Source organism: Mytilus galloprovincialis, chromosome 1, assembly GCF_965363235.1.
Source record: "Mytilus galloprovincialis chromosome 1, xbMytGall1.hap1.1, whole genome shotgun sequence".
In the NCBI taxonomy this organism is placed as follows: domain Eukaryota; kingdom Metazoa; phylum Mollusca; class Bivalvia; order Mytilida; family Mytilidae; genus Mytilus; species Mytilus galloprovincialis.
The window spans coordinates 90,376,170-90,403,992 of NC_134838.1; the positions used below are offsets into that span (position 1 = coordinate 90,376,170).

General features: G+C 31.9%; 1 protein-coding gene across 1 annotated transcript; it reads right to left on the reverse strand.

Annotated features, from left to right (window-relative positions):
• Positions 1 to 755: 755 nt before the first annotated feature.
• LOC143062305 (uncharacterized) lies at positions 756 to 27,196 on the reverse strand. The gene is made up of 11 exons (XM_076234055.1): positions 27,069 to 27,196; positions 23,722 to 23,793; positions 18,358 to 18,443; positions 10,921 to 11,016; positions 9,322 to 9,426; positions 6,985 to 7,284; positions 5,644 to 5,776; positions 5,198 to 5,408; positions 2,843 to 3,705; positions 1,476 to 1,597; positions 756 to 763 (listed from the first exon to the last, which is right to left on the reverse strand). Exons 7-11 carry the CDS (start codon positions 5,718 to 5,720, stop codon positions 756 to 758), a joined length of 1,281 nt encoding a protein of 426 aa, XP_076090170.1. The 5' UTR covers positions 5,721 to 5,776; positions 6,985 to 7,284; positions 9,322 to 9,426; positions 10,921 to 11,016; positions 18,358 to 18,443; positions 23,722 to 23,793; positions 27,069 to 27,196.
• Between the last annotated feature and the right edge of the window lie 627 nt (positions 27,197 to 27,823).

Genomic DNA, 27,823 nt, shown 5'->3' on the forward strand with positions numbered 1-27,823 from the left:
TCTAGAGACAATTCTTGATTTGCCAAGTTTTATTCAATCATCCAATGATTTTTGGGGTATTTATCAATAAAATCAGCAACCAATCAATCGAGTAGAAAGCAAACATATACAAGCAGAAAGCATGGCTGCGCATTGCAAAATAAATTGTCGAGTTGTGTTGGAACTCAGATGTTAAAAATGTTAACTCGATATCTACTTTTTTCTTGTGAAGTTGAAACAGACATCTAAACAAAAAAAAACAGTTTAATGGTTATATTTGTAAATGGCTCTCGGATTTGAATAATGCGCATGTACATTTAACGACGTAATGACTCTTCAAGCACCCATTGTGTTAGTTTATTTTTGACTTCAATCATTGCGATTCTATTTATAAAACAAACTTAGTATTGGTTTTTCCGGATTGAGCAAACACAAATACCTAAATCGAAACGCATTGAATGAAACGTAACCAAACGAAATGAAAGATAATGAAATTATAATTTATTTATTTTTTTACAATTTCAGAAACTTACAACGAAAAGGTCACAAACTTAAATGGAACTTGACTTACATTATACAAGAAGGCAACGGCTCGCGAACAGACTGCATATTACTGTTTTAGGTCACAAATATCTAATTAGTCTAATCTGATACCACTATTACAGTTGGTATCAGCTCTTAACCTTACAACAAACCTATATCAAACTTATCCAGAACAGATAAATTAAAGAACAAAACTATTTATCTAAATAATTTTAAAAACTACATCTATTCTTTCACTTTCCTTAAAAAAAAAGAAATTGAGTAGTTCGTCAAAATAATTGAAAGTTGCAAAAATGAATAACAATAACAACTATAAACTTTCGGTACATGCCGGAGAACTTCAATCAAGATAAACAACAGAGCACAAAAACAAACAACAGAAAATAATGATTCAGGTAAAGAAAATAAATATACATTATAATTTCAGTTTGCTTTATAGTTTATATATGGGACAAACTGTTCTTATAGTAGTCACAGCCACATTCCATTTACATTTAACGACCTTTTTGAAGTACTAAACCTAAATATCATTTATTTTGTTTTTATTTTCATTTATTTTACTTTTTCAATTATCGTTTTGTATCGGTTTTTTATCAATTTTTCTCTTAGGTAGCAATAAACAGTTACGAAAAAATGTTAAATTTTCCCTTCTAATTAACCACCCCCTTTAAATGATTTCTTGCAAATAAGGCTACAGTTTGTGTCATATATGTGCATACGTATGTAATCAGAATCTTCTATAGATTTTATATCCAGTAGTTAAAATTGTCAAATATAATTTTTTTCTGGTGTATCAATGGCAACAATCTGCATTAATATGTTATAAAATAACAATTGGTGTATAATAGTATCCGTTTCAATACAAAAGACCACGTTTAAAATAAACCGGGGTCTATCAAATACTATCATATCAAATTTTATATAAATGCTCAAAATCGTCGTGATTCTCATACGTATATTTGTTTTATTTCCACTTAATTTACCAATTTTAAAAACTTTCCCTGTTTTTTCATCTCTAACTCTCCATTCAATTTTATATATTCCACTTTCACCATCTTCGGTACGGACATATACCCTAGAGCAAGATCGGAATAATGTAAAAAAAGTCATTTTAAAGATAATTTTTAATTTAATAATAAGTATAAATGTATTATAGTTAAGAGTTGTAGGCCGTAACTTTGAATATGTATAAATTGTTTAAACTGTATATTTAGACATGACTTGTAGGACATAACTTTGAATGAACCACTTTTATGTAAATGTATAGTATCTTTTCAACGTTCGTTCCAACTATTATATCTGCATAACTGTCACGATAGTCTTCTGGTAAATTTAATGTTCTCACTCGAATCGAAGAAAAAACAAAACTATCGCAGCTTTGCACAGAAATAGCTGTGTCTGGTTTATTTTCAGCCATGCATACAGATAGTGGTCCTACTTTTTATATTGAACTTTAAAAATTTTATTTCCGTGGATGAATCATTAGAACGCATATGAATCAAGAGTAAGAATGGGCAAACTGTCTGAACTATTATTCCTGGCTACTTTATACTTTATAGATAAAATCTTCAGCACTTGAACGGAAAAAAGAAAATGCGCATGTGAAAAGACGAGTTCAAATATGAATTCCTTTATCTTTTTAACGGTAAGTTTCTTGGTTTAATCGAAAAATTGAAATCATTTAATAAAAATGTTATGAACTGGCTGTTTTTTGTATTGGCTCTGGTATAAATTTTCTATCAGCTGCATTGGCCCTTATCTCTACAAGTCTCGGGCCCAATCCAGAAACAGTCAATTTTTAACACTATATAATGTATAATATCACCTAACAATTTAATAATCAAACAATAAATTTTCTTTCTACTTTCAAAGGTTTTAAATTTGAAAAACTAAAACCATGCATTGGAAATCTATTATTTGACATTTTTACCTATTATGTCTTTTTCAATTATCATTTTTGTTTTGTTCACACATCTTTGGCAGTATGATAACATTTTATGCGACTGTCATACAAGTGAGAGGTTTTAGCTTGTTTTAAAAGCAGGCTTAATTCAACATTGTCTCCATATGAAAATGCCTGTACCAAGTCTTTTGACTTGACTTTTCGTTATGAATTTTTCTCGGAATTCACAGTATTTTTGTATCAGTTTTAGTTTGTATTTTGGAAACGATAAGTACCTTTAGTTAATGGGATAAACTGGACAATAAGTTGTACTACTGTATTTACACCCTGTCGTTATAATGAGGAATTTTAAGTTCTCATTTTATAACAGTCCTAAACAAAGAAAAATTTCAAATCAAACTTAAAAAGATTATTTACCTGCTTGCAAAATCAAATTTAGTGCTGTTGACATTTGTTTCTATTTTGACTGCAGATATTGTTGGTGGAGTGGTTTCAATATGAACTACAGTGCTGTCTTCTTTGACATTTCCCATGATGTCTGTTGATCGTACCCAGATGCGCACGGTATCTCCATCGCTTCGTTTAACATCTATTGTCTGATTTTCATGCAATAAGTTATCTACTTTCTTCCAACTGCTAATTGCACTTGGTATCTCTGTAATTGTCTTTCCACCCTGGTGGTCAACAGCATATGCAATCTCAAACAATACAATTCCGTGAATATTAGGAATCTCTTTCCGGGTTCTTTTTCCACTCACATCGTCTAGTTCGTTATCTACATCTTTATGATACATCCCATCCATTGCTGTTACATGGAATGAATTAATAGAATTCAACAACTGATTGTCTTCGTGGAACTTGTTTCTGAAATGTCCTTTCCAAGAAACACTCAGAGATGGACCAATGAGCATCTGGTTTTGTACATTGGACTGCCAGTTATAATGCGTTTCTCGTTCGGCGCTTGAAACGTATAGCTTAAATGTTTCATCGGTTGTTATATTGGACACTGGATCATACAGCACGAACTGTCTTGCGAACCTAGAGTTGTTTGCCTTATCAGCTACATCCAAAATTATGGAATATATTCCAGGTCCTGGTGGAGTGTAAGTAAATGGCTTATATTCTTCCTTGACCATGGCTTTCGAGTGAAATGGTTCCATTGGTGAGACTTTGGTCAAGTTTCCTCGAGCATCAGCTCTGAGATGATGTATTTCCCAATTATATCTAAAGATTCCCGCTAGTTCATCTGTCCATCCATCCCATGATATATGAAGTTTTTGCTGAAAAAATAAAACAGTACTTTGGTTTTATTTCTTGATGCATTATTGGTATTTTTTGGTCGAAGCAAATAAGAGTATGATTTTTGTGTATCTTAAATAAAAGCTAATAATTATTAAATTATTGTAATTGTCGGAGATTGCCTTTATACTTTTGATGGTTAGATTCCCTATATTATTACTATTGCATTGATTCTTACAACATTACGAGCCACCGAATTCTAAAATAGTTTTCAACAAAGTGATCCGAAGTTAGTTGTTTTCCTTGTAGAATATATATAGTTTATTCAAATGTGAAATGTCATATATGTCTCTGTAATAAGTAACAAGAAATAATCCTTCATGTCAACATTATAGTTTGAATTAAAATATGATATCAAATTTGCTCATGCTTTACGCTTTTAATTCATTTCAAAATTATTTAACTTTACCTTTCCTGTACCCCCTTTAGCCCATACTTCTTTTTATAAATCAATTTAAAATGGAAACAATTTTGATATTCATAGCCCATTTACCTTAAAACCTTAGTATATAATGAACAGACTGTTACTCCATAACCAATACTCTCTTTAGAGTTTAGAGCAACGTCTACCTGTTGCCAACAACCATTACAATCAACCAAATAAAGTTTGATAGCTGGGATAATTTTTTTGTTTAACATGCTATAGCATTTCAACCATTATTGAATATAGACGCTCAGATCATAAGGAGCACATCTCAAAATGCAACTGAAGAGCGCTTTTATTGATGTTGTTTGTTTTCAAGTTCTAACGAGGTCTTAAACATGAAGATCATCTCCATCCAATTTCAAGTTCCTGCAATTCCTTTCGTCTGTTTTTGTTGAATAATGTACTATATCTCGGTCGCCATTATAGAACCAACCAAAAATGTAAGTTAAATTTTAATTGACAAAGAAATCTAGCAAATGATGGCAATGTCGCAAAACAGTCTCACTGTAAAATACTGGAACAAACTGAGCCAACATTTAGATAACAACAGGGCACATTAGGTTTTTGTTAGGTTATCTGGCCTTAATATATGTTCGGATCGGGCAAATAATTGGAATTGGCAGAGTTACAAATTTAATAAATAAATTGTTCAAATTATGAAAATGTGGTAGTATTTCCTATGAGACAACTATCTGCCAGGGCTCAAAATACATGAAAGAAAATAGAACGAGGATCAAAGTATTTTTACTTATTAATTATTACCGTTCTTCGGCAAAAATATGAAAAATGCGAAAAGAAAATTACATAATACAATGCCATACTTGTCGAACATAAGTAATGAATAGTCTCCTTATCCAAATTTAAATGCTTTGATATTTATTGCCTTAATTGTAATTCTTTAAATATATCGGATATCTAAAACTCTGTGCTAAGATTCCTTGTACGATTTTTTATTTTATATTTCGTCTATTTCGTGTTTTTATAGACTCTGGAGTATTGGTTATAAGTTGTGATACGTTTTTCGATACCTTATCTAACATGCATACCTTTGTAATATCCGGACCTATATTTATAGGTTCGTAGAAGCATGTGTTCTTTTTCTCTGAACAATGATTTGTTGGTTCAAAGTCAAAATGAAAAACCATAACTTTCTTTGATTCTTGTCCTATATATGTTGAAGTAGAATAGTGTGCACCTGTGTTTACGTCCCTTAATTTTGCGAATCCACCACTATTGACTGTTGCTGTTATTGTAAGGCTTCAAACAAAACAATCAATTATGTTATAAAACTAGGGAAAATACCAAGTTTTTTGGTAAGGTTTAAATGTATGAATAAATAAAGTTTAAAAAATAGGTTATCTATTAATCTCTAATGATGTTCTACTTAGCGGAAAGAATATATTATTTTCATCTTTTGATAATCGTTTAATAGTATTGCCATCAATAAATACATATAAACTTATCTCAAATATGAAAAGCAAGTTTCACCTACTTATCTCCATGTTCTATATTGCTAACGAAGCTTTTATCAGTATGATTTAGTACAGCCACTTTAGGTTCAGGGTTCATGGAATTAACACCATCAAGAGTATAAGTGTGATTGAAGGCAATATCTTTGTTGTTACCTATTAGTAGAAACAAATATATGATAAAAATTTGCTTCCGCACTTCATACAAAATGAGGTTTGATGAACGCTTTTAATTCCCAATAAAATCTTAAGGTTCCACTAAAGTCAAAATATAAGACACTTTATAAACATTTAAATTTTGTCTGCATTTTTCATCTATAATGATCGTCCTATACTATATGAAAATATCTTCATTTAAACTTACTTAACATATACAAAGTGTCAGTTGTATATAAACTTGCAATGGTTATGCTGTGGCCAAACCAGTTTTTGGGGTGAATTAGAAATGTTGGTTATAGAAATCTGTTAGATAATCATTATCTTTATTGATTATCCGGAAACAAAATACTGCCAATTATATATATATGTTACCGTAAAAGGGTGAAATAAGGAATTACACGCAATTACTAAACAATCCAGTCAATACCTGTAATTACTAATCAATTGAGGAATTATGTGTATTTACTGATTGTTTCAGTGATTACAGGTATTCACTGATTTGTTTTGGTCATTTTTACAGCTATTTACTAACTTGATTTTTTGTATTAAATTCGAGACAAAATTCAAGATACTAAATAAGAAAGTAACGGAGAAGGGATTGTAATGATTACTTGCGGGTTAAGGTATCAAAGATCATTACAGACTAAATGTTCTTTAGTTTTGTTTGTGAATTGAAACTGGAAAAGGGTTGTTTTCTAGTTTTTAAACCTCGCTAAACTTCTGTGTTGTCATTGATATGGTCAAATCTATAAATTAATTGTTTACAAAACTTTTGAATCTTTGAAATACTAGTAGTAAGGTTTTTCTACCTCAGGAATAGATTACCTTAGCTGTTTTTGGCAAAACTTTTAGGAATTTTGGTCCTCAATGCTCTTCAACTTTGTACTTTTTTTTGGCCTTTTGACTTTTGGGATTCGAGCGTCACTGATGAGTCTATTGTAGACAAAACCCGCGTCTGTCGTAAACATAAAATGTAATCCTTTTATCTATGATGAGTTTATTTGCTACATGCAAGACAATGATATAAATCCAAATATGAGAAATACATGTTTAAGAAGTAAATAGGTGTAAAAATTCATCTAAAAATTAGTAATTACTGGTAATAACTGGGAAGTTTCAGGAATTACATGTATTAACTAAGTGCATCAGGAATTTCACCTATTTACTATAAGATATATAAATATTAATATACATGTATACTGTACCTAGTCTTGGAACTTTTGAAACTATAGCTCTGACGTTTCAAGATATAATGCCAAACTTATAATCTTCGAGATAATATGGCCGGTTAGGTATATTTAGTGGAACGTGCATGGCTTCAACTAAAAATTCTAGTTCGTTGAAATCGTTGAAATGTATCCATCGATGATCTGGCTTCGTTGTGTTTGGTTCAGAAGCATCTGACATAAACTTGTATATTAAGTGATTTTTAAAGTGTCCGGCTCTTGGTATTAATTTCATGGTCGTTGACGCATGAGTAATATGTGGTTGTTGGGAAGACATCACTAGTAAATAAAACAAATCAGTTACTACAGGTTAAAAATGAATGATAAAACGATGCAGTCCTACGGATGCGTATTGGCGCCACTCATTTGTTTCTCCCTATCTTTGCGTTATAACAGAAACCTTTGCGATATAATGCAAACCTTTGCAAAATAACCCACTACGTACATCATTAGGTAACATACGGGGGAAAAACAGGAAAAATATTTTTACAAATTTTCCTTCTAGATAATAGCTTCTGACCATAAACAAGCTGTTATCCTAGTTTGGTAGAAATTTAGAATAGTTAAAGAAAGTTATTAAAATTAAAGAAAAGCTTTAACCACAGAGTGAATGTTATGTTAACTGTCAGAAAAAAAACTAAGTCCATTTATAAAATACGGATAAATAGGATTTTTTATACAAATTTATTTCTGGATACTATTTTATGATCATTAACAAGCTTCAGAATCTGTCCAAAATAGATAGAATCTAGGATAGTTTAAGAAAGTTATTAAAATTTCTAAATCTTTTAACCACAGAGTTAATGTTATGTTAACTGGCAGAAATACTAAGTCGATTTATGAGTAAGAAACGGGTAAAAGGTTTTTTGTTTTTACAAAATTTATTTTTGGATACTATATCTTATGATCATAAACAAGCTACTGTCCAAGTTACGTAGACATTAAGCTGCTTATTGAATATTTCTTATCTAAAAGAGTTCATCTCGGTTGATATTGTTAGCATGAGAGAAACCTCTATCAACATCTCTTGTAGAGGATGATGTTTGTTCAGTGTTGAAAGTGACAACTTAAAGGGGGAAGATATTTGAATAGTATAAGCTACAAGCATTTTATATACTAATACATTGAATATTGACTGTTCCTCCCCCCCCCCCATCATTTTAGAAGATGTCTGAACTACATAAATAAAAACCCATCCGCAAGTAAAACTCATGCTATACATATGAATTTATTTGGCGATGCATACATGATCTTTCTTTCCGAATAAGAATTTAAAATCTGGTGCATTCTTTTATTTATATATTATCTATAACAGTCTTTTAAGAAGCTTGCTATTTTAAAACGTAACAAACATCCTTTAGAAATAATCATCTCAACTACGCTATGTATGTCGCGAATCAACAACAAAGACAGTTGAATATATTGAATTGTATTTAAAAAAAACAAATAACCTTAGAAGTATCAATCAAACAAATTTATATTTTCTAAAGATTTCGCAGTCAGTAACGTATAGTGGCCTGATATGACGTGCTTGAACTAACAACAAATGATTTCAAGTATTTTGGACAAAATTAGATAAATAACACTTCCATAGAAATTATAAAAAATAATAAATTGAAAACATTGATTTTATTGCCTTATTTTTTATTTGTATTCCCTTTTCATCAATTATTTTCCGGTTTTTAAATATTTCATCACCCTGTGTTACTTTTTCTTTAAAAACGCAACTTTTCTTTATGTTTTTCGGAATTTGCCAAGTGACGACAAATAATTATGTTAAACAATAATATTGCTATTCCTTTATGAAAACTTAAATAAAAACTTGAAATGGTCCTACTCTTTTTGATATCATGTACTTATGTTTTCAGGCGTCTGAACCTTAATGGTTGTTGTTGGTTACCGTGTGTTATATTTGTTTTTCGTTTCTTGTTTTGTCATAGATCAAGTCGTGTTTCTTTTCATTCTAACTGTTTCGCATATATTACCTGAACGGATTTCTTTTTAGCTGACTATAGGATACGTGTTTTACTCGTTTTTGGATGCTGTAAGCTGATCTATAGCTTCATTTGGACTCTTTCATTGGCAATATGTTTTTATATCGTCTGTAACGTTGCTGTAGGCTAATACTACTATCCACTTGTAATTAGGTGATTATGATGTTCAGGCGAGTTTAATATATGATTGATCTAAAACCATTCAATTCTATAAGGGTATGTATTCAGCACGCCATTTTTTCCTAAAATATGTTCTTTTATTCATACGTTCATGTTTGTAATTTTGCCCTTTCATCATTTGTCATTCAATATTTGTACTTACTGATTAAGCATTTTGGGCCAGTGAAACCGTTTATGCAGCTACATTTATTCATGGATGTTTCGTCGCATCTTCCAGGGAAGCAGGGTGTTATGTGTGAACATGTAACTGAAAAATAAGTTCAAAATTAAATAACCGAATGCTTATGAGTACTAATCATGGCTTTTGTTTCTTTGACTGTAATGATATTATTCAACTGTGTGTTCTAAAGAATAAGATGTTGTAGAGTATCATGTCATTGCCCCCCCCCCCCCCCCCCAGTTGATATAAAGTATTATAATGATTGTATGAATGCCAATGAGACAACTCTCTACAAGAGACCAAATGACACAGAAAAAAATATATCGGTCAACGAACGGCCTACAACAATTAGCAAAGTCCTAACCGCCTAGTCAGCTTTAAAAGGTCCCGATATAACAATGTTAAACAATTTAGATGAGAAAACTAATGGCCTAATCTATGTACTAAATATTGAACGAAAATCGAATACGTGTATGCTGCATAGCAACAAACGACAGGCTTCTGACTCGGGACATGCCATTACAGAATGTGGCGGGGTTAAACTTGTTTGTTAGCGTTAACCCTACTCCCTCCCTCCACTCGAACCTGGTACATTGCTGTTACAGTACAACATTTTGAGTTTTTTTAAATTGTTTTAGCTATTTCAATAACAGATTTCGAACAGGTTATAACACGGAACAATATTTTTTTCTCTTCTGGCATTATTTGATATCGTGTTTATTCAAATGGAGGATTCTAATTGAATTCTTAAGGTTTTTTTTTTTCTTATCTATTAGATTACAGTATTTCTTCATTCAATAACTATTGGGATATAGTTTCGGTCATTAAAGATTGCATATTTTGGCTTTAATATTGATTCACTTATAGGGTATCTGCATCGGAATTATATTCTTCTCATATATTGTATGATGGTATAATTATAAACACACAACGGGAGGGATTGTGCCTGATATTCATATGATGAAGACGTAATCTTTAAATCAGTTTAATTGAGGATGGAGCTGGCATGTCAGTAACTGCTAGCATTTGTTATTTATGCATAATTATCATTTTGTTATTTTATTTTGTTACCTCTACTAACATCAGACTCGGACTTCTCTTGAACTGAATTTAACTGCGTATTGTTATGCGTTTACATTTCTACATTGGCTAGAGGTAAGGGAGGAGGGTTGAGATCTCAAAAAACATGTTGAACCCCGCCGCATTTTTGCGTCTGTCCAAAATTCAGGAGCCTCTGGCCTTTTTCAGTCTTGTATGATGTTTAATTTTAGCTTCTTATGTATAATTTGGAGTTTAGTACGACGTCCATTATCACTGAATTAGTATATATATATTTGTTTATGGGTCAGCTGAAGGACATCTCCGGGTGCGGGAGTTTCTCGCTGCATTGAAGACCTATATATTGGTGACCTTCTGCTGTTGTTTTTTTAATGATCGGGTGTTGTCTTTTTGACTCATTCACCATTTCCATTCTCAATTTTATTTTATATTCCATCAAAATCTTTAGTCATTCAGAGATTATTATAATAAATTCAGATGGTTGTCCTTTCATGTTATAAAGATGTAAAAATGTATTCTTACCTCGTTTACAAAATCTCCCTGTCATTCCAATAAGACATTTGCATTGATTTGGAGCAATACAAGTGCCTCCATTATAACAAACTGGATCACATATCGCTGGAAAATAAAACGATTATTGAAACTATGCAGATAAAAGGTAGTGACCCTCGAAAAAAAAAGTTATTTACTAAAATGTGTTGCAACCAAGACGAAAGGGAAATTATGTAATGTTTACTAGTGTTGTCAAATCGTACACTTTTGCCTAACAGGTTACTCGGATAATCGTTCGACCGATTAACCGGTTAACCGGTAGTTTAAGTTGGTGTTTGATGACATTATCAATAGTACCCTACACATTGATATAAGAAGATGTGGTATGAGTGTGACTACCTTCCATCCATTTCATACATTTACGTTTTTATAAAACGATGGATTGAAATTTGTCCTTTGGTATCATAACTTGTCTGTGAAGATTCCTGTCGAGGTTAGACTTTTATAATCAAATACACGGTATCAACCATGGCGTTTGAACTAACTTCAGATTGAAAAAATCCAAAAAATCTTGATCTCGTAGAATTGAATATGTCTGAAACCGATGATTCTTTCATATTTTTTTTGTTGTCTTCGAAAATAATGTGGAGTGTTTTAATTTGAATTGATTAATCCTGATACTCGTACCATCAAGAATACATTGATAACATTCACGTTGGTTTGCTTTTTACAGTTTTTGAGTTAGCAATTGGTTTAAAGTATGACAAAAAGTTGCACGACGGAGATTGCACATTCAGCTGTAGGTCTACACAATATTAGATCAAAAATAAAATAGTGAGGTGAATCGTAAAATTTAATCGTATAACTGATTTAAAGTAACTGTTTAAAAAACATGTAACTAATTATGTTTCCTTGAGCTCTTGCCCCGAGCTGAGAGACAAGTTCTAATTAATTTTATATTTTTGGATTAACAATAGCAATCAATATATGAGACAATTGATCCGTCAAATTAATTACCACGACGACAATGACATTTATATCATATCTATTAAAATTGAAAAAAGTCCGGTTAACCGGTTAGCGATTTTGGTATTCGGTATTCGGTCGTTCGAACGGTTAACCGGTTAACCGGTTAACCATTGACAACACTAATGTTTACACATGGAGAGTTTAGATAAAAAGTACGGTTTTTTTATACGACCGCAAAATTTGAAAAAATTTTCGTCGTATATTGCTATCACGTTGGCGTCGGCGTCGTCGTCGTCGTCGTCGTCGTCGTCCGAATACTTTTAGTTTTCGCACTCTAACTTTAGTAAAAGTGAATGGAAATCTATGAAATTTTAACACAAGGTTTATGACCACAAAAGGAAGGTTGGTATTGATTTTGGGAGTTTTGGTCCCAACATTTTAGGAATTAGGGGCCAAAAAGGGCCCAAATAAGCATTTTCTTGGTTTTCGCACTATAACTTTAGTTTAAAAATATAAAACAACACGTTTAATAATTTATTGCGTCCGAAGCGCTTTTTTAAGTTAATAGAAATCTATGAAATTTTGACACAAGGTTTATGACTACAAAAGGAAGGTTGGTATTGATTTTGGGAGTTTAGGTCCCAACAGTTTAGGAATTAGGGGCCAAAAAGGGACCCAAATAAGCATTTTTCTTGGTTTTCGCACCATAACGTTAGTATAAGTAAATAGAAATCTATGAACTTTAAACACAAGGTTTATGACCATAAAAGGAAGGTTGGTATTGATTTTGGGAGTTTTGGTCCCAACAGAATAAGGGGCCCAAAGGGTCCAAAATTAAACTTTGTTTGATTTCATCAAAATTGAATAATTGGGGTTCTTTGATATGCCGAATCTAACTGTCATGACTGTGTATGTAGATTCTTAACTTTTGGTCCCGTTTTCAAATTAGTCTACATTAAGGTCCAAAGGGTCCAAAATTAAACTTAGTTTGATTTTGACAAAAAATGAATCAGTTAGGTTCTTTGATATGCTGAATCTAAAAATGTACTTAGATTCTTGATTATTGGCCCAGTTTTCAAGTTGGTCCAAATCGGGGTCCAAAATTAAACTTTGTTTGATTTCATCAAAAATTGAATAAATGGGGTTCTTTGATATACCAAATCTAACTGTGTATGTAGATTCTTCATTTTTGGTCCTGTTTTCAAATTGGTCTACACTAAAGTCCAAAGGGTCCAAAATTAAACTTAGTCTGATTTTAACAAAAATTGAAATCTTGGGGTTCTTTGATATGCTGAATCCAAAAATGTACTGAGATTTTTTATTATGGGCCCAGTTTTCAAGTTGGTCCAAATCAGGATCTAAAATTATTATATTAAGTATTGTGCAATAGCAAGTGTTTTCAATTGCACAGTATTGCGCAATGGCAAGAAATATCTAATTGCACAATATTGTGAAATAGCAAATTTTTTTAATTATTGGTCTAGTTTTCAAGTTGGTCCAAATGGGGGTCCAAAATTAAACTTTGTTTGATTTCATCAAAAATTGAATAAATGGGTTCTTTGATATGCAAAATCTAACTGTGTATGTAGATAATTAATTTTTGGTCCAGTTTTCAAATTGGTCTACATTAAGGTCCAAAGGGTCCGAAATTAAACTAAGTTTGATTTTAACAAAAATTAAATTCTTGGGCTTATTTGATATGCTTTATCTAAATATGTACTTTGATTTTTGATTATGGGCCCAGTTTTCAAGTTGGTCCAAATCAGGATTCCATATCAAGTATTGTGCAATAGCAAGAAATTTTCAATTGCACAGTATTGCACAATAGCAAGAAATATCTAATTGCACAATATTAATAGCAATTAATTTTCAATTGGAGTTATCTTTCTTTGTACAGAATAGTAGTTGATAATATATGTTGGAAATTTGCCAGACATGACTATGATGTCATTTTCTATTTTTATTTGCCAATAACTTTATGTAAATAACTTCATTGGAAATTTGCCAATATAAAATGTTGCTGATGAAGCTTTTTTTCCTTATCTTATCTAAAATGGTTTTAGATAATGTATGTTGGACTTTTGCCAGACATGACTATGATGTCATTTTCTATTTTTATTTGCCAATAACTTTATGTAAATAACTTCATTGGAAATTTGCCAATATAAAATGTTGCTGATGAAGTTTTTTTTATTGTTTTATACAATAAACAATGTATATTCACTTTTACTACCAACCAATCTTTACCATTCAGTGATAACAAGCACTTTATTTTACATTTTAATATTTTACGATGTATTTAAAAGAGTAGTTATTGTTGCAAACTCCATAAGAAATTTGAATTGATATCAGTTTTGGAAAAAGGGAAACGGGGATGTGAAAAAAAGGGGGGGTGTTTAAATTTTTCTTATTTCAGATTTCATAAATAAAAAGAAAATTTCTTCAAACATTTTTTTGAGAGGATTAATATTCAACAGCATAGTGAATTGCTCAAAGGCAAAAAAAAATTCATTGTGTGTCAGAAACCTATGCTGTGTCAACTATTTAATTTTAGATTTAAAAAGTTTGAAGAAGAAATCTTTAATTGATTTGTAAAATCTTGACATTTGTTTTGTGTAAAAAAAAAACCATGTAATGTCAAAAATTTGATCACAATCCAAATTCAGAGCTGTATCACGCTTGAATGTTTTGTCCATACTGCCCCAACTGTTCAGGGTTCGACCTCTGCGGTCGTATAAAGCTGCGCCCTGCGGAGCACCTGGTTTCAATTCCTACAGTTATGAGATCAATACCCGACTATCCTACGACCCCTATACGATCAAATCGATCTGGTCTAGTAGAGATCAGGCTGAGATCGAGTATAGTTGATTTGCTCTAGCTAGTCGAGTAAAGATCGTGTCAAGATCGTGAAATGGTCGGAATGATCGAATATGTATTTAATGTGGTCGGGTTGAAGTCCTGATGGAATTATCTAGGAGTCGTGCATGGTCGAGTTCATCTCGTGTACAGTCGGATAACAGGCCCGATCGAGAATTAGGTCACGATTGGTCGTGAAAATTTTGACAATCGGGATCATCATCGTCGATTTGATCCGATCGGCAGTGTGGACCTAGCTGAACGTAGGTGAAGATGATGAGGCAGAAGAGGAAAACAATGTATTAAAATACTTATCAAAGATACACAGCGTAACGTATAAATATGCATATTCTAATGTTAGGTTTAACAATAAAAATGTTCAGTACAGTTGAAAATTTCTGTATTGTATTCTCTCTTCATCATTTGAACTCGTGCATTTTAGAAGCTATTACCGCATCATTGTGTCAAGTGTTCTCGACAACTCAGACATAAAGACTGTAAATAAATTTAGCTTTCGTTTGACGAATAATTCTTTCTCTCGGGCTTCATCTATGGTGTTAATAATTAATATAGTACATGACGCATTATGTCATGTAGATTTGGTAAAGGATAACAACATTGAGCATCTGGTGCAATATAATTGGTAGTGTTAATGTTATTATCATTAAATCACACCAATGTCATTTGAATACGTCTCGTACATGTACGTGTACTTATTTAAAAGTATGAATGTTACTTTATTAAGTATAAATCTTGTCACTTGTGAGTTTTTCTCTATTATGTGACAAACATATTCCATCTAAAAGCATAGTGTTATATAGTGCACATATAGATTCCACAACTGCAACAAGTGTATTACGATATTTCTCCACTCTAGACAGTTAAATTTTAATACTTTTAGCGCGAGGCTTGCCGAGCTTTTTAAATAATTTAAATTTAACTGTTGAGAGTGGAGAAATATCGTAATACACGAGTTACAGTGGTGGAATCAGTATCCCTTATGATTTTTATCCTTTCTTTTCAAAGATTTTAGGAATGTTGTGTACTTTTATTGTGACGTCATCAGACACCGTCGCCTTTTTTCATGACGTCACAATAAGAAAATTCATAAAAAACCAAAAAAATTTTACGTCACAATTAAATTTTAACCAATTATTTGCAGAGAACAGATTTTCACTAGTGAAGAGAAATATTTTTCTCACACCGATTTAACTAATCGTGCGAACTTTATCCCAAACAATTTTGAGATCACCAAATTTGCGATAACAAGATTTTGCTCTTCCCTCCATGCTTGTGATGCATCGTGTTAATACCGCCTGAACTCTCCCAACTGCCTTTATTTAAATATTACATTCATTAGTCGAGTAATGGTTTCATTAATGATTGGAACACGGTAGTAGAATGATGGAAACCTAATGGGACAGCTGTTTTTGTCTGTTGAAAAGAATGATAAAAGTAGCCCATCATTGTCAGTCAACTATAAACATAGAAATAAGAAAATGTGGTATAAGTGCCAATGGAACAACTCTCTATTGCAATACAGATCACTCCTGGGTTTGTTTTGGTGCGGTTCTTGTTGCTAAGTCTTTATATGTCGTGTCTTATGTACTATTGTTTGTCTGTTTGTCTTTTTCTTATTTAGCAATGCATTTGTCAGTTTATTTTCGATATATGAGTTTTAATGTCCCTCTGGTATCTGTCACTTTAACAAAATTATGTGACCATTGTTCCACATTTTGTTGTTTGTGTTTGTGTTTATTACAACGGCATGGGACATCTCTCCACGGTCAAGCAACCTTTCTAGCATGAGGGAAATTGCTTGAAGACGAAGCACATTAATAAAGACAACAGTAGTATATCGCTGTTCAAACTCATAAATCCATGGACAAAAAACAAAATCGGGGTAACAAACTAAAATTGAGGGAAACGCATTAAATATAAGAGAACAACGACACAACACTACAATATAACACACACAGAAACGGACCACGCAACAGACAAAATCCCACGAGAATAACAAATATAACATCAAAACCAAATACATGAATTTGGGATAGACAAGTACCGTGACACGTCTTATCGCAATGTGAATTTACACTCAAAAATAAGAGAAAACAAACGACGCAACGTTAAAATGTAACACATACAATAACGAACTATAATATAACAATGGCCATATTCCTGACTTGGTACAGGACATTTTTAAAGAAAAAAATGGCGGGTTGAACCTGGTTTTGTGGCATGCCAAACCTCGAAAAAGGTTTACACTACATCATTACGTGATGTAGTTGTTTAAACACGCTCTCATAATTGTCTTTATATATATTGAAAATTCCTCGGTGATTTTTTTTTTATATGGAACACGATTTGATATCAACGATAGTATTTAGATGACAAATATCAATTTGATTCTATCTTTTTGTGAAAGATTGAAATCTGTTTCATACGTGTACGTTTTTAACATCTCGCTTGTTTCCGTATTTGTTGTGCATGCATAACTTTCAGAATATGACAGTAGACTTAACGTTCCTTGCGATTCTGCAACTTCTATAGTGTTGGTCTCTTGCTCTAGTTGACTTATTTTTCAAAATTACCAGTAACCAATTTTTTAAAGGAGAAGTTCAGCAGTAACGAATGCTGCTTTTTGTTTCGACTCTTAAGGATGTCATTAGGTGATGTTTTGGAATTTTGTGTCAGATTTGTGGACTCCTTGGTGTTTTTCTTAACGATACAAGGAAAACTATTTTGCCATAACACCTATTTATCTTTTAATATAAGATATAGTATTTAATATAAGGCATAGTAGCTCATAAAAGGTCATTTGACAAAATTGAAGCATTTTCTTGTTTTCCTTTCTTTTGATTTGAGACCCAAAAAATACCAATGCAAGTATGAGGTAAAAGTCCCAGTGCCTTTTCCCGCCATAGTTTATTAATCAAATATCTCGAAAAGAAGCTCCATGACCTTTCAATATTTTTAGCTTATTCTGATCCTTAACTAATACTCTACCAGCCTATGATATCAGTACTAAATTATTGATTTGTTTAATTTCACCTTAGATCACCTACATTTGTAAGTACATCCTTAAGGTGCTACATGAAACTACGGGAAGATAACTCTATAAAAATCACCTGAACGTTTCAATCACAATCTGTTGGTTAGAAATATTAACCTTAGTAATGATCAAAATCAGCCTTTGTGAAACTGCTATAGATCAAATGATTTTTTTTCGATAAGTGTCTTGTCCATGTTTTTTTAAGTTTTGGAAAAAAGGTTAAAGTAAATACTTTGTCAAAATTTTATAAAAAAATCAAACGAGCCAAATTAATTTTCGTCAAGGTGTTTGGTACCACCTTAAACTATTCATGATTTAATATATGACGTCTCATAGTCACAAAGTTTTTCACCGTTTGCTAAACTGTCTTGAATTTGATTGATACATTCATTCATTAAATCAGAGACATATATACATATATGTGTATATATGTCTCTGATTAAATGTATGTACAAGTTTCCTTATTATGAATAATGTTCTGGCATTCTTAGGTAAAACACTGTTATTGAATTTAAAAATTTGCATAACGTGTGTGTGACAATAAATTTCCCTATATTTAATAATAGTATGCGAAAATATTTACTCACGTGTGTTACAATTATTTCCTGTCCATCCAATACAACAGTACCTTTCAGTAGCGTAGGTTGTAGTAGTTCTATATTCCCACCAATTACTTATTTAATAAAATAAATTCATCAGAGTCAACAAGAACAAATATATTGAGTTTTTTGTTTGGTGGCAGTCTGAAGAAGAACTTCCAATTCTCACGTTTTTCCATTTATTGTGAGTATTCATGCAAAATGACAAATAACACACAAATTCGAAAATTATACACATTGTCATATATTTTTATATCTTAAAAAAAGAACATTAAGTCTGTTTTAAAGTGAGACAACTCTTAAATAGAGACAAAATAACATAAAAACTAACAACTTTGGGTCACTGTGCGGTCTCCAACAATGAGCAAAGTTCATATCACAAAGTTAGTTCTAAAAAGCCTTGAAATGACAAATCAAAAACAATTCAAACGAAAGAAAAAAAACGGCATAAATATGTACAAAATAATTAGTGTGGCGGCTACAAGCATAATTCAGACGAATTGTGCACATCCTACTACAAGCATGAAATTTTGAATGGACCTTCCTCAACTATTACTCTTTTATTTCAGATAGGGAGGCATTTGAAAAAAAAATGTCTTCATTCCGGTAAAATCCAAAATGGCGGACATTATACTTTATGTTAAAGTCACATCTTCAAATGCCATCAATGTCTCGCACGCAGTCTTTTATTTTCCTTTTTCAGCAATCAGAGAACCATATCACAACCGGTAAAGACATTGATCACAATAAGTGTGTGTAATCACTTATTGCCAGGTCCATTTGAAAGATCTTTGATATATATTTATCTAAAGCTTTTTGCCCTCCCAAATACAATCCCATAGTTTGTCTACCCCTGTCACGGAATAGCGAGACAGTAATGACAGCATCATCAGTAACGATTATTCGAATCATGACTCGTGCAAGTTCGTTTTTCATTGCATCAGACACATGCACCATGATTCTATTGTCAAGCCTCTTAATGTGAACATGGTGATAAACTTGAAATACATCACGAGGTAGATAAGATAGAATATCCTGAGCATTCGTTATAAGAAGCAAGAGCTACATTTAAGGGAAAGGGAATACACAGACGAATCCAGAGTCAAAACAAAATCCTCAAAATTGGCAAAAAGTTTCTGAGAGATGACGACAATAAGAAATAAAATTGAGAATGGAAATGGGGAATGTGTCAAAGAGACAACAACCCGACCAAATAAAAAACAACAGCAGAGGGTCACCAACAGGTCTTCAATGTAGCGAGAAATTCCCGCACCCGGAGGCGTCCTTCAGCTGGCCCCTAAACAAATATATACTAGTCCAGTGATAATGAACGCCATACTAATTTCCAAATTGTACACAAGAAACTAAAATTAAAATAATACAAGACTAACAAAGGCCAGAGGCTCCTGACTTGGGACAGGCGCAAAAATGCGGCGGGGTTAAACATGTTTGTGAGATCTCAACCCTCCCCCTATACCTCTAACCAATGTAGTAAAGTAAACGCATAACAATACGCACATTAAAATTCAGTTCAAGAGAAATCCGAGTCTGATGTCAGAAGACGTAACCAAAGAAAATAAACAAAATGACAATAATACATAAATAACAACAGACTACTAGCAGTTAACTGACATGCCAGCTCCAGACTTCAATTAAACTGACTGAAAGATTATGATTTCATCATATGAACATCAGGCACAATCCTTCCCGTTAGGGGTTTAGTATCATACCATCATAACATATATGAGAAGAACATAACCCGTGTCATGCCAACAACTGTTTTTAGAATAAATGTGTTTAGTTCCGATGCAAAGACCTTATCAGTGACTCAATATTAACGCCAAAATATGCAATCTTTAATGACTTGACAACAGTATCGTAATTATATCCCTTCTTAATAAGTCTATTCAAAGGTTTTGTAAGTTTCTGAGGTGAATACTGACACCTTTGTGCTTTATAAAGAATATTACCATAAAAAATTGGATGTGAAATACCTGAACGTATTAGAAGTCTGCATGTTGAGCTATATTTACGAATGATGTCTTTATACCGATGATAAAATTTAGTAAATGTTTTGACTAGTTTGTGATATCGAAAACCCTGGTGTAATAATTTTTCAGTAATACATAAATTTCTCTCGTTAAAATCTAAAACATTGTTACATACACGAGCGAATCGTACAAGTTGAGATATATAAACACCGTAAGATGGTGACAAGGGAACGTCACCATCTAAAAACGGATAATTAACGATAGGAAAAGAAAAATCATCCCTTTTATCATAAATTTTAGTATTCAGCTTTCCATTAGTGATATAGATATCAAGATCGAGAAAAGGGCAGTGGTCATTGTTAGTATTAGCTTTATTTAAAGTAAGTTCAACAGGATAAATTTCATTAATATACATACTGAAGTCGTCATTATTGAGAGCCAAAATATCATCCAAATATCTAAAAGTATTATTAAATTTGTTTATCAGATGTTGTTTCGATGGGTCTTTGCTTATTTTTGTCATAAATTGTAACTCATAACAATACAAAAACAGGTCCGCAATAAGTGGTGCACAGTTAACTTTTAAGTTTTTATTCGCAACAGCTTGCTCAATAGATTTTGAGGAAAAGGTAGTTGTAGCAACAATTGCTCAGGATGTTCTGTGTTATCCACCACATGATGATGTTTCAAGCTTAGCACCATGTTCACATGAAGAAGCTGACACTTGAATCAAGATGCATGTGTCTGATGCAGTGAAACACAGACTCAACTGTGATATGACTCGGATGATGCTGTCATTGCTGTTTCGCTATTCGGTGACATAGGGGAAGGCGAACTTTGGCTTGCATTTGGAAGTGGGAAAAGCTTCAGATATATGTCTATCCATGACCTTTCAAATACACTAGGCATTGGGAGATTACACGTTTGCTGGAAAAGAAAACAATACCACGATCTTTGTAAACTTCGAAAATAAGCTCTCCGATTGTGAATAAACATGTATTTGCGGCCATAAATTAGTCATTCTAAAGATGTTTGAGAACTTTAGTTGGTGACATGGATGGTGTGACGCTATCATTTAGAATGATGATTGGTCAGCCAACATCACCAGTATGGATTTGACAATGTCATTGATAGAACGATACGTGGTTTTGTTGTAAGATCAAACAAACTTATCAGATGGGGTTAACGACCCAAGAAAACGTGTGTTTTTGGAAGAGGAAATACTTATTGAGGCTATTCCCACGACTCGGTCTAGTCGTTTTCAGCAAGTAAAACGTGCAATATACCCTGGCGGATGCGAATGAGTAACAAGCTTAGTATTGGTTGCTATGCTAACGATTATTAAAGACGAAAGGGAAAATATGATAAATGGGAACCCTTTTGGACAACTATTTGTGAGGCCTCGTCATCCTATCAGGAGCTTGTACATTATAGATGTTAGAAACAATACCACAATCTTTGTATATTTCGAAAATAAGCTCTCCGATTGTGAATAAACATGTATTTGCGGCCATGAATTAGTCATTCTAAAGATGTTTAAGAACTTTAGTGATTTTATTTAGTTTTAATCAATCTATCCAAAACTCTACATTAAAGATATGGATTGAAAACTCATCTTTGTAATTTACGCCATTTTGTTTTTTTTTTAAGTGTTAACTTTGTATTTAAAAATATAGCTGAATAGAATTAGTTGTTTTGAGGATGACTTAAAGCCAAAAGTTAAATGACCAGCTAAAAAAAACATTTTCTTTACATTTTGAAAAAAAGTTGAATATTAAAATGAAAAATTATCAATATTTCTATGTCCGCCATATTGAATATAACCGGAAGTAAGGGTTTTTAAGACATATGTCTTATACATTGTACCCATGAAAAGCACAAAAGAAAGGATCCTGCACAATTTAATGATAGTAGCAATACTTTAAAACACATTTCAATTACCCTACCTAAATATAAGCTTATTTTAGTACAATGTCCGCCATGTTGGATTTTACCGGAAGTAGGGTTTTTGAAGACATCTAATCTATATCATTTATCCAAAAGTAGTACATAACAAAGGTTTGTACCAAATATTATGATGGTACTAACATGTTAATAACACCTTTTCACATACAAGCATTCGATATTGGGCTAATTTTAGTATGATATCCGCCATTTAAGATTTTACCGGAAATTAGACATTTTTTTCAAATGCCTCCCTATTTGAAATAAAAGAGAAATAGTTGAGGAAGGTCTATGCAAAATTTCATGCTTGTAGCAGGATGTGCACAATTATTCACAAAGCCGCCGTACTAAATGAACGAAAAACAAATATGTTACATATAATAAAAACAAACGCATGTTGTATATTTTGTAGCCGTTATCTACGATAGTACTGGGATACAATGCTCTTGGTATATCCGTCCATCTGTCCCGTCAGTCCTAACTAAGTTTAGCTATGTTAACATTTTGGTCAAGAGTAGATTAGTATGATCACATCAGCATACACATAGTACACACTTTCAGTATGCAGAGAGCTGTAATATGGTCACGCATTGTTGTTTGTAATAACTATAGATAATATTTAAACAGCAAAAGTCACAATCAAAACAAAAGCTACAGTAAAGTCAGCCAGAAAATTACAAGATAATAGAAAAATAAGAGATTGTTGCACCAGTATTCTATAGTACATGTACTTAAACATTTTGCATGCATATGGATGTTTCTAAAAAGAGGTGTTACAGTAGATAACACTGAGTTACAAAGGCCTCATTTTACGGTTCTTCCCAAATACCTTGAATTTATTATTTACTCTTGTGTGTCCGATTCAACCCTCGAATTGTTTCCATTCCAAACAAGAGGCTTTTAAGAACTGACTCGATCACCTGGTAGTCATGGTTTTGATATTAATTTGTACGTTTACTATTATCAGTTCTGTCATTTTCATCTTGTGACGCAGGTTATACCTAGCTATTAAAGTGTTCAAGATAATTCCAAAATCACAAAAATTATCATTTAAATTTTGTATGAGTCATTTGGTTACGGTTACTGGCATTTTTGAAGCTCTTGTATAGCTGATAATTTTTAAATTTATGGAACTTTTTATCTATTGTAATTGTCAAGATAAAAATAGTAATAAAGTGTGTAAAAGGTCGATCATCTGAGTGTTTCGTCTTTAAATTTGTTTTGTTCCGGGTATATTCTATATTGCTGATCATGTTGCTACCGACAGTTTTATCTATCTGTTATAATTCTTGAGATGTTTTTTATTTAGAATAATTATGTACTGATTTACTTTTATAATGTCTTTAACTGCAGTTTGTGTAATGCATTTACTAGATGAATATACTAGGATATATAAGTTAACATAAGGATAACTTACCAGTGACCCCATTCATATCTACAGCAAATTGCCCTCCTTTCGTAACGACGAACAGTTCTAGAACACCATCGTCTGTAAATATCATGTAAAACAGCTATGTATTTATCAGACATCACGATGAGAAAGAACCCATAGGCTTTTCTAAATTAATAAAATGCATTTATTTACATATAAAATCAGAAAATAATAAAACATTGTCAAAATATCGGGACGATAAGAGCGTTACAAAGTATTTGTTGCACCATAGGAAGACCTGGAATAATTGTAGGAATAACAGATATATATAAATGAAAATAAGGGCATGTTTGATTGCCGCAAACATTTTGACATTTTTTACATGAAAGATACAGTGCATTGTTGTTGCAAGGAATCTTAAGCGTGCAAACAATTTTGTAATCTTCTTTCATGGGGCTTCTGTTTATATATTCATCTTAAACGACAGATGCTATATCCCGAAGCGTTTTTGGACGGAAATATATTTAAGAATTGAATGCTCTTTTTTGTAAATTTATTGGGGTGTAAAAGCGTTGACCGAAGTACATTTTGTATGAAGCGCTTCCGCGCTTCATACTAAAAATGTGCGCACGGTCAACGCTTTTACAACCCTATAAAGTTACAAAAAAAAGCATTCAATACTTATAATTACATTTTTACCTATAGGATCATGAAAACACGCCTTTTATCAAGTTTTTATTTCATTTACCTGTGCACTTTATTGTGGGACCTCGTGTCATCGGTTTATTCCTTGAATGCCAACATCCTTTGATCTACCGACAATTTACCTGTAAATTTATGTTGGCATTCGAGGAATAGGTGTAAGTAGTTATCACAACAAAAGTGCATGCTTATCAAAACAATCATACTAATTAAACAGATAGGTAAATTGCAGGTAGCTAAATCTAATTCCTGTTTGTCAAGTTGTTGAAAATCATTTGTTGCTGTTACTGCTTGAACAGATATGGACTCCTGTAAAATGAAACTTTGAAAAGTGTTGCATCACAGGGTCAACATAATATAAAAAAGAAGATGTGGTATGATTGCCAATGAGACAACTATCCACAAAAGACCAAAATGACACAGACATTAACAACTATAGGTCACCATACGGCCTTCAATAATGAGCAAAGCCATACCGCATAGTCAGCATATTGAGAGAAATTCCAGTTTGCACAAATTCTGCAATAGCCTCTTTGGACTTTTTTTTACTATATTTCTATAGTTGTGTGTGCTGTTATAAAGTACCATATAACTTCAGGGAATTTCTTTAAACTTTGTATCACATGTTAGATTACTATGTTTTATTTTGATCAGTTTGTTCAGGATATTTTGCTTGGTAATAATATTATGACCTTTTTTTATTGCAAGTAATTCATAAAATAATATTGTTTAGGTGTTAATTATACTTTGCAACTCATCTGAATTCTTGTTACCCTATGTTATGGATTTTCTTGAAACTTTGTAGAGTTTCCATCTGGCATGTCTAGGCAATAATCAAACTTACTATATCATTTCTGATGATTTTTAAAGTTTAATCAATATTTCAATTTAAATCTTCATATTGTTCATATTAACCATATAAGTTAAATGATATGGAATTAATAAATCTGTTATGTCCTTTTTTTAGATTGAAATAATTGTATTTAACTAAAATTTCTTCAATATTTCTAATACATGTATGTCTTATGTTAATTGACATTTTAATTGCCAATATATCTTTTTTTTAATAAAAAGTTTTAAGTTTATTATTTTATTTTTTTTTATTTTAAAATTCATAATAATTCTAACCCTAAAATCTACAATTTTCATATAAAAAAGTGATAAAATGTTGCAATTCTATCAAGTTCACTAATTGTTTTTAACAGTTAAATACTTGTAAAAACACCTATTGTTATTATATGCACATCTATTGAAATATTTTTGTTGGCATTCAAGGAATAGGTAACATATAAAATGTTGGCATTCAAGGAAGACACCGTGTCATCATGAATGAAAAGTTGCATTGTGCTTAAAAATTATAATAAAGAAAAAGCAATGAAGAATTTTTAAGCATTTGCAGCCTCGTTCCATGAACATAAAAATGACTGGTAGTAAAGGATCTTTATTGTTCTTTTTTGTTAAATTTTCACTTTCTAGCTATTTGTAGTGATAATTTCCAAACGTCGAAGTAAAACTGACAACACGATTGTAAAGAACGAAGAATGACTAAAAACTAACAAACCCACAAAACACCGCAATAAAATAGATGACCAATTAAAAATCAAAACACATAGTCAAATAGGGATCGACAAAATCAGGAGGAAAACGAAAACAGAGTCGCACATTAACTACATAAATAAATGAAAGATTAAACAATACAAAACCACGCCGAATACCGTGGGAAACAGAGGACGGGATAGTTGTTACGACAAATGGAAACTGATCTACATGTACATGTACATCAAATTAATTTTGTAGTTTTTCGTGAATTTTCCAATGTCTTCTAACCATAAATTTTAATATTTATGTTTGGAAAAAGGGATTTAAAAAAAACACGAAAGTATTATATATTTATACGAAGAGAGTATCAATTTTAATATCCACGTTCTGCATGTTTCAAGTTATAAAGAAGACAGATTTGTTTAGAGAAAATCTTATTAAAGTGTATTTTTCTATATTTTGTCTACTCTTAATTTGTATACTGAATATCTTCATTGAGACCGGCAAAATAGCCAAACTCTTAGACTATATAGATCGCTATTTTGACGTAGCCGGCAAGATAGCCCCTTAGAGACTATTTTGCCGGCTCGCCACGAACTAATTTTTATTATTCTTAATCTGGCTATGGAATAATTAGGTAATTTCATCCGGATATAATATAATTAACATCTTTAAGGAAAAAAAATTATTTAAAAACATCATATAATTGTGGTCAAGCAAAGTTCCATGTGACTGAAAATATTGTTTTGGTCTATTTCCTGGATACTATAAGCATTTATATACGATCATCTTATACCTTTACGTCATTTTCATGGTTAATTGTTCGATGTTAAGTATCTCAGATTTTGTTCTGCAGTAAGCTATAAAGGGCCGCAAAAAACATTCAAACAGGAAAAAAACGGTCTAGTTTATATATATATATATATATAAATACGAGAAACAATTATGAACCACAAAAAAATTCGTCAAACCGCCGAACAGTTGGTTCCTGACTTAGGACAGGTGTTGACATAAACCACAAGCATTATTTAATACCATTTAATTTAATGCCAAACAGAAAACAATCAACTTGCGGCAAAGATGGTAAACCACAAACATGAATTGCTAAAATTTGAACACCATTCATTTATACATAATTATTAATATCTTACCCATCAACAAGACTACAATAGAGAGTTATCAGAATTGCCAAAACACATAAAACTGCTGCCTTCTTCATTTTCAATCACTTCAGGAATTAAAACATCCAGGAAGTTTGCCGATGAATAGTATCATGTTATTACATAACGGTGTCTGCTTTTTTCTGTTTATCTACAGTTAGTTTATAGCATAACTGATAACATTGGTAACTACTTTATTTTGGGTGTGATGTACGACTTTTAATACACAAAATAGGTAAAATACCTCATGAAATAGTCTTGGGATACCCGTTTGTATTGTAGGAATTGTATTTTGATGTATTTGGTTCAATTAGCAAACTTTTACGTCCAAATGAATTGCTCTTTTTTTTCATGGTAAACTCCCTGGATTTTCATGAACTAGCTTTTTGTAATATCATTGTTCATATACATATTCGTCGTGTTTAACAAATCATTGAAGATAAACATTCATTATAGGTCGTTTAGTTTGCCTAGACTTTTTGTTACTAGCCTTAGAAAAGTAGTCGAATCTTTACAACATCATCTTTATACAACAATCATTATTAATATCGATTGCATTTTAAGCATAAGTATACGTAAACGGATACTTTATTTCGCGTTTTTTCCTTTTATAGCCAATTTCTCGTCGATTTAATTTTTCGATTCTCAAATTTACTTCATATAGATGAATAAGGAAAATGAATGTTTTCCATATTCGCGACGATTTATATTCGCATTACATATCTACTCGCGAAAGTCATGAAAAT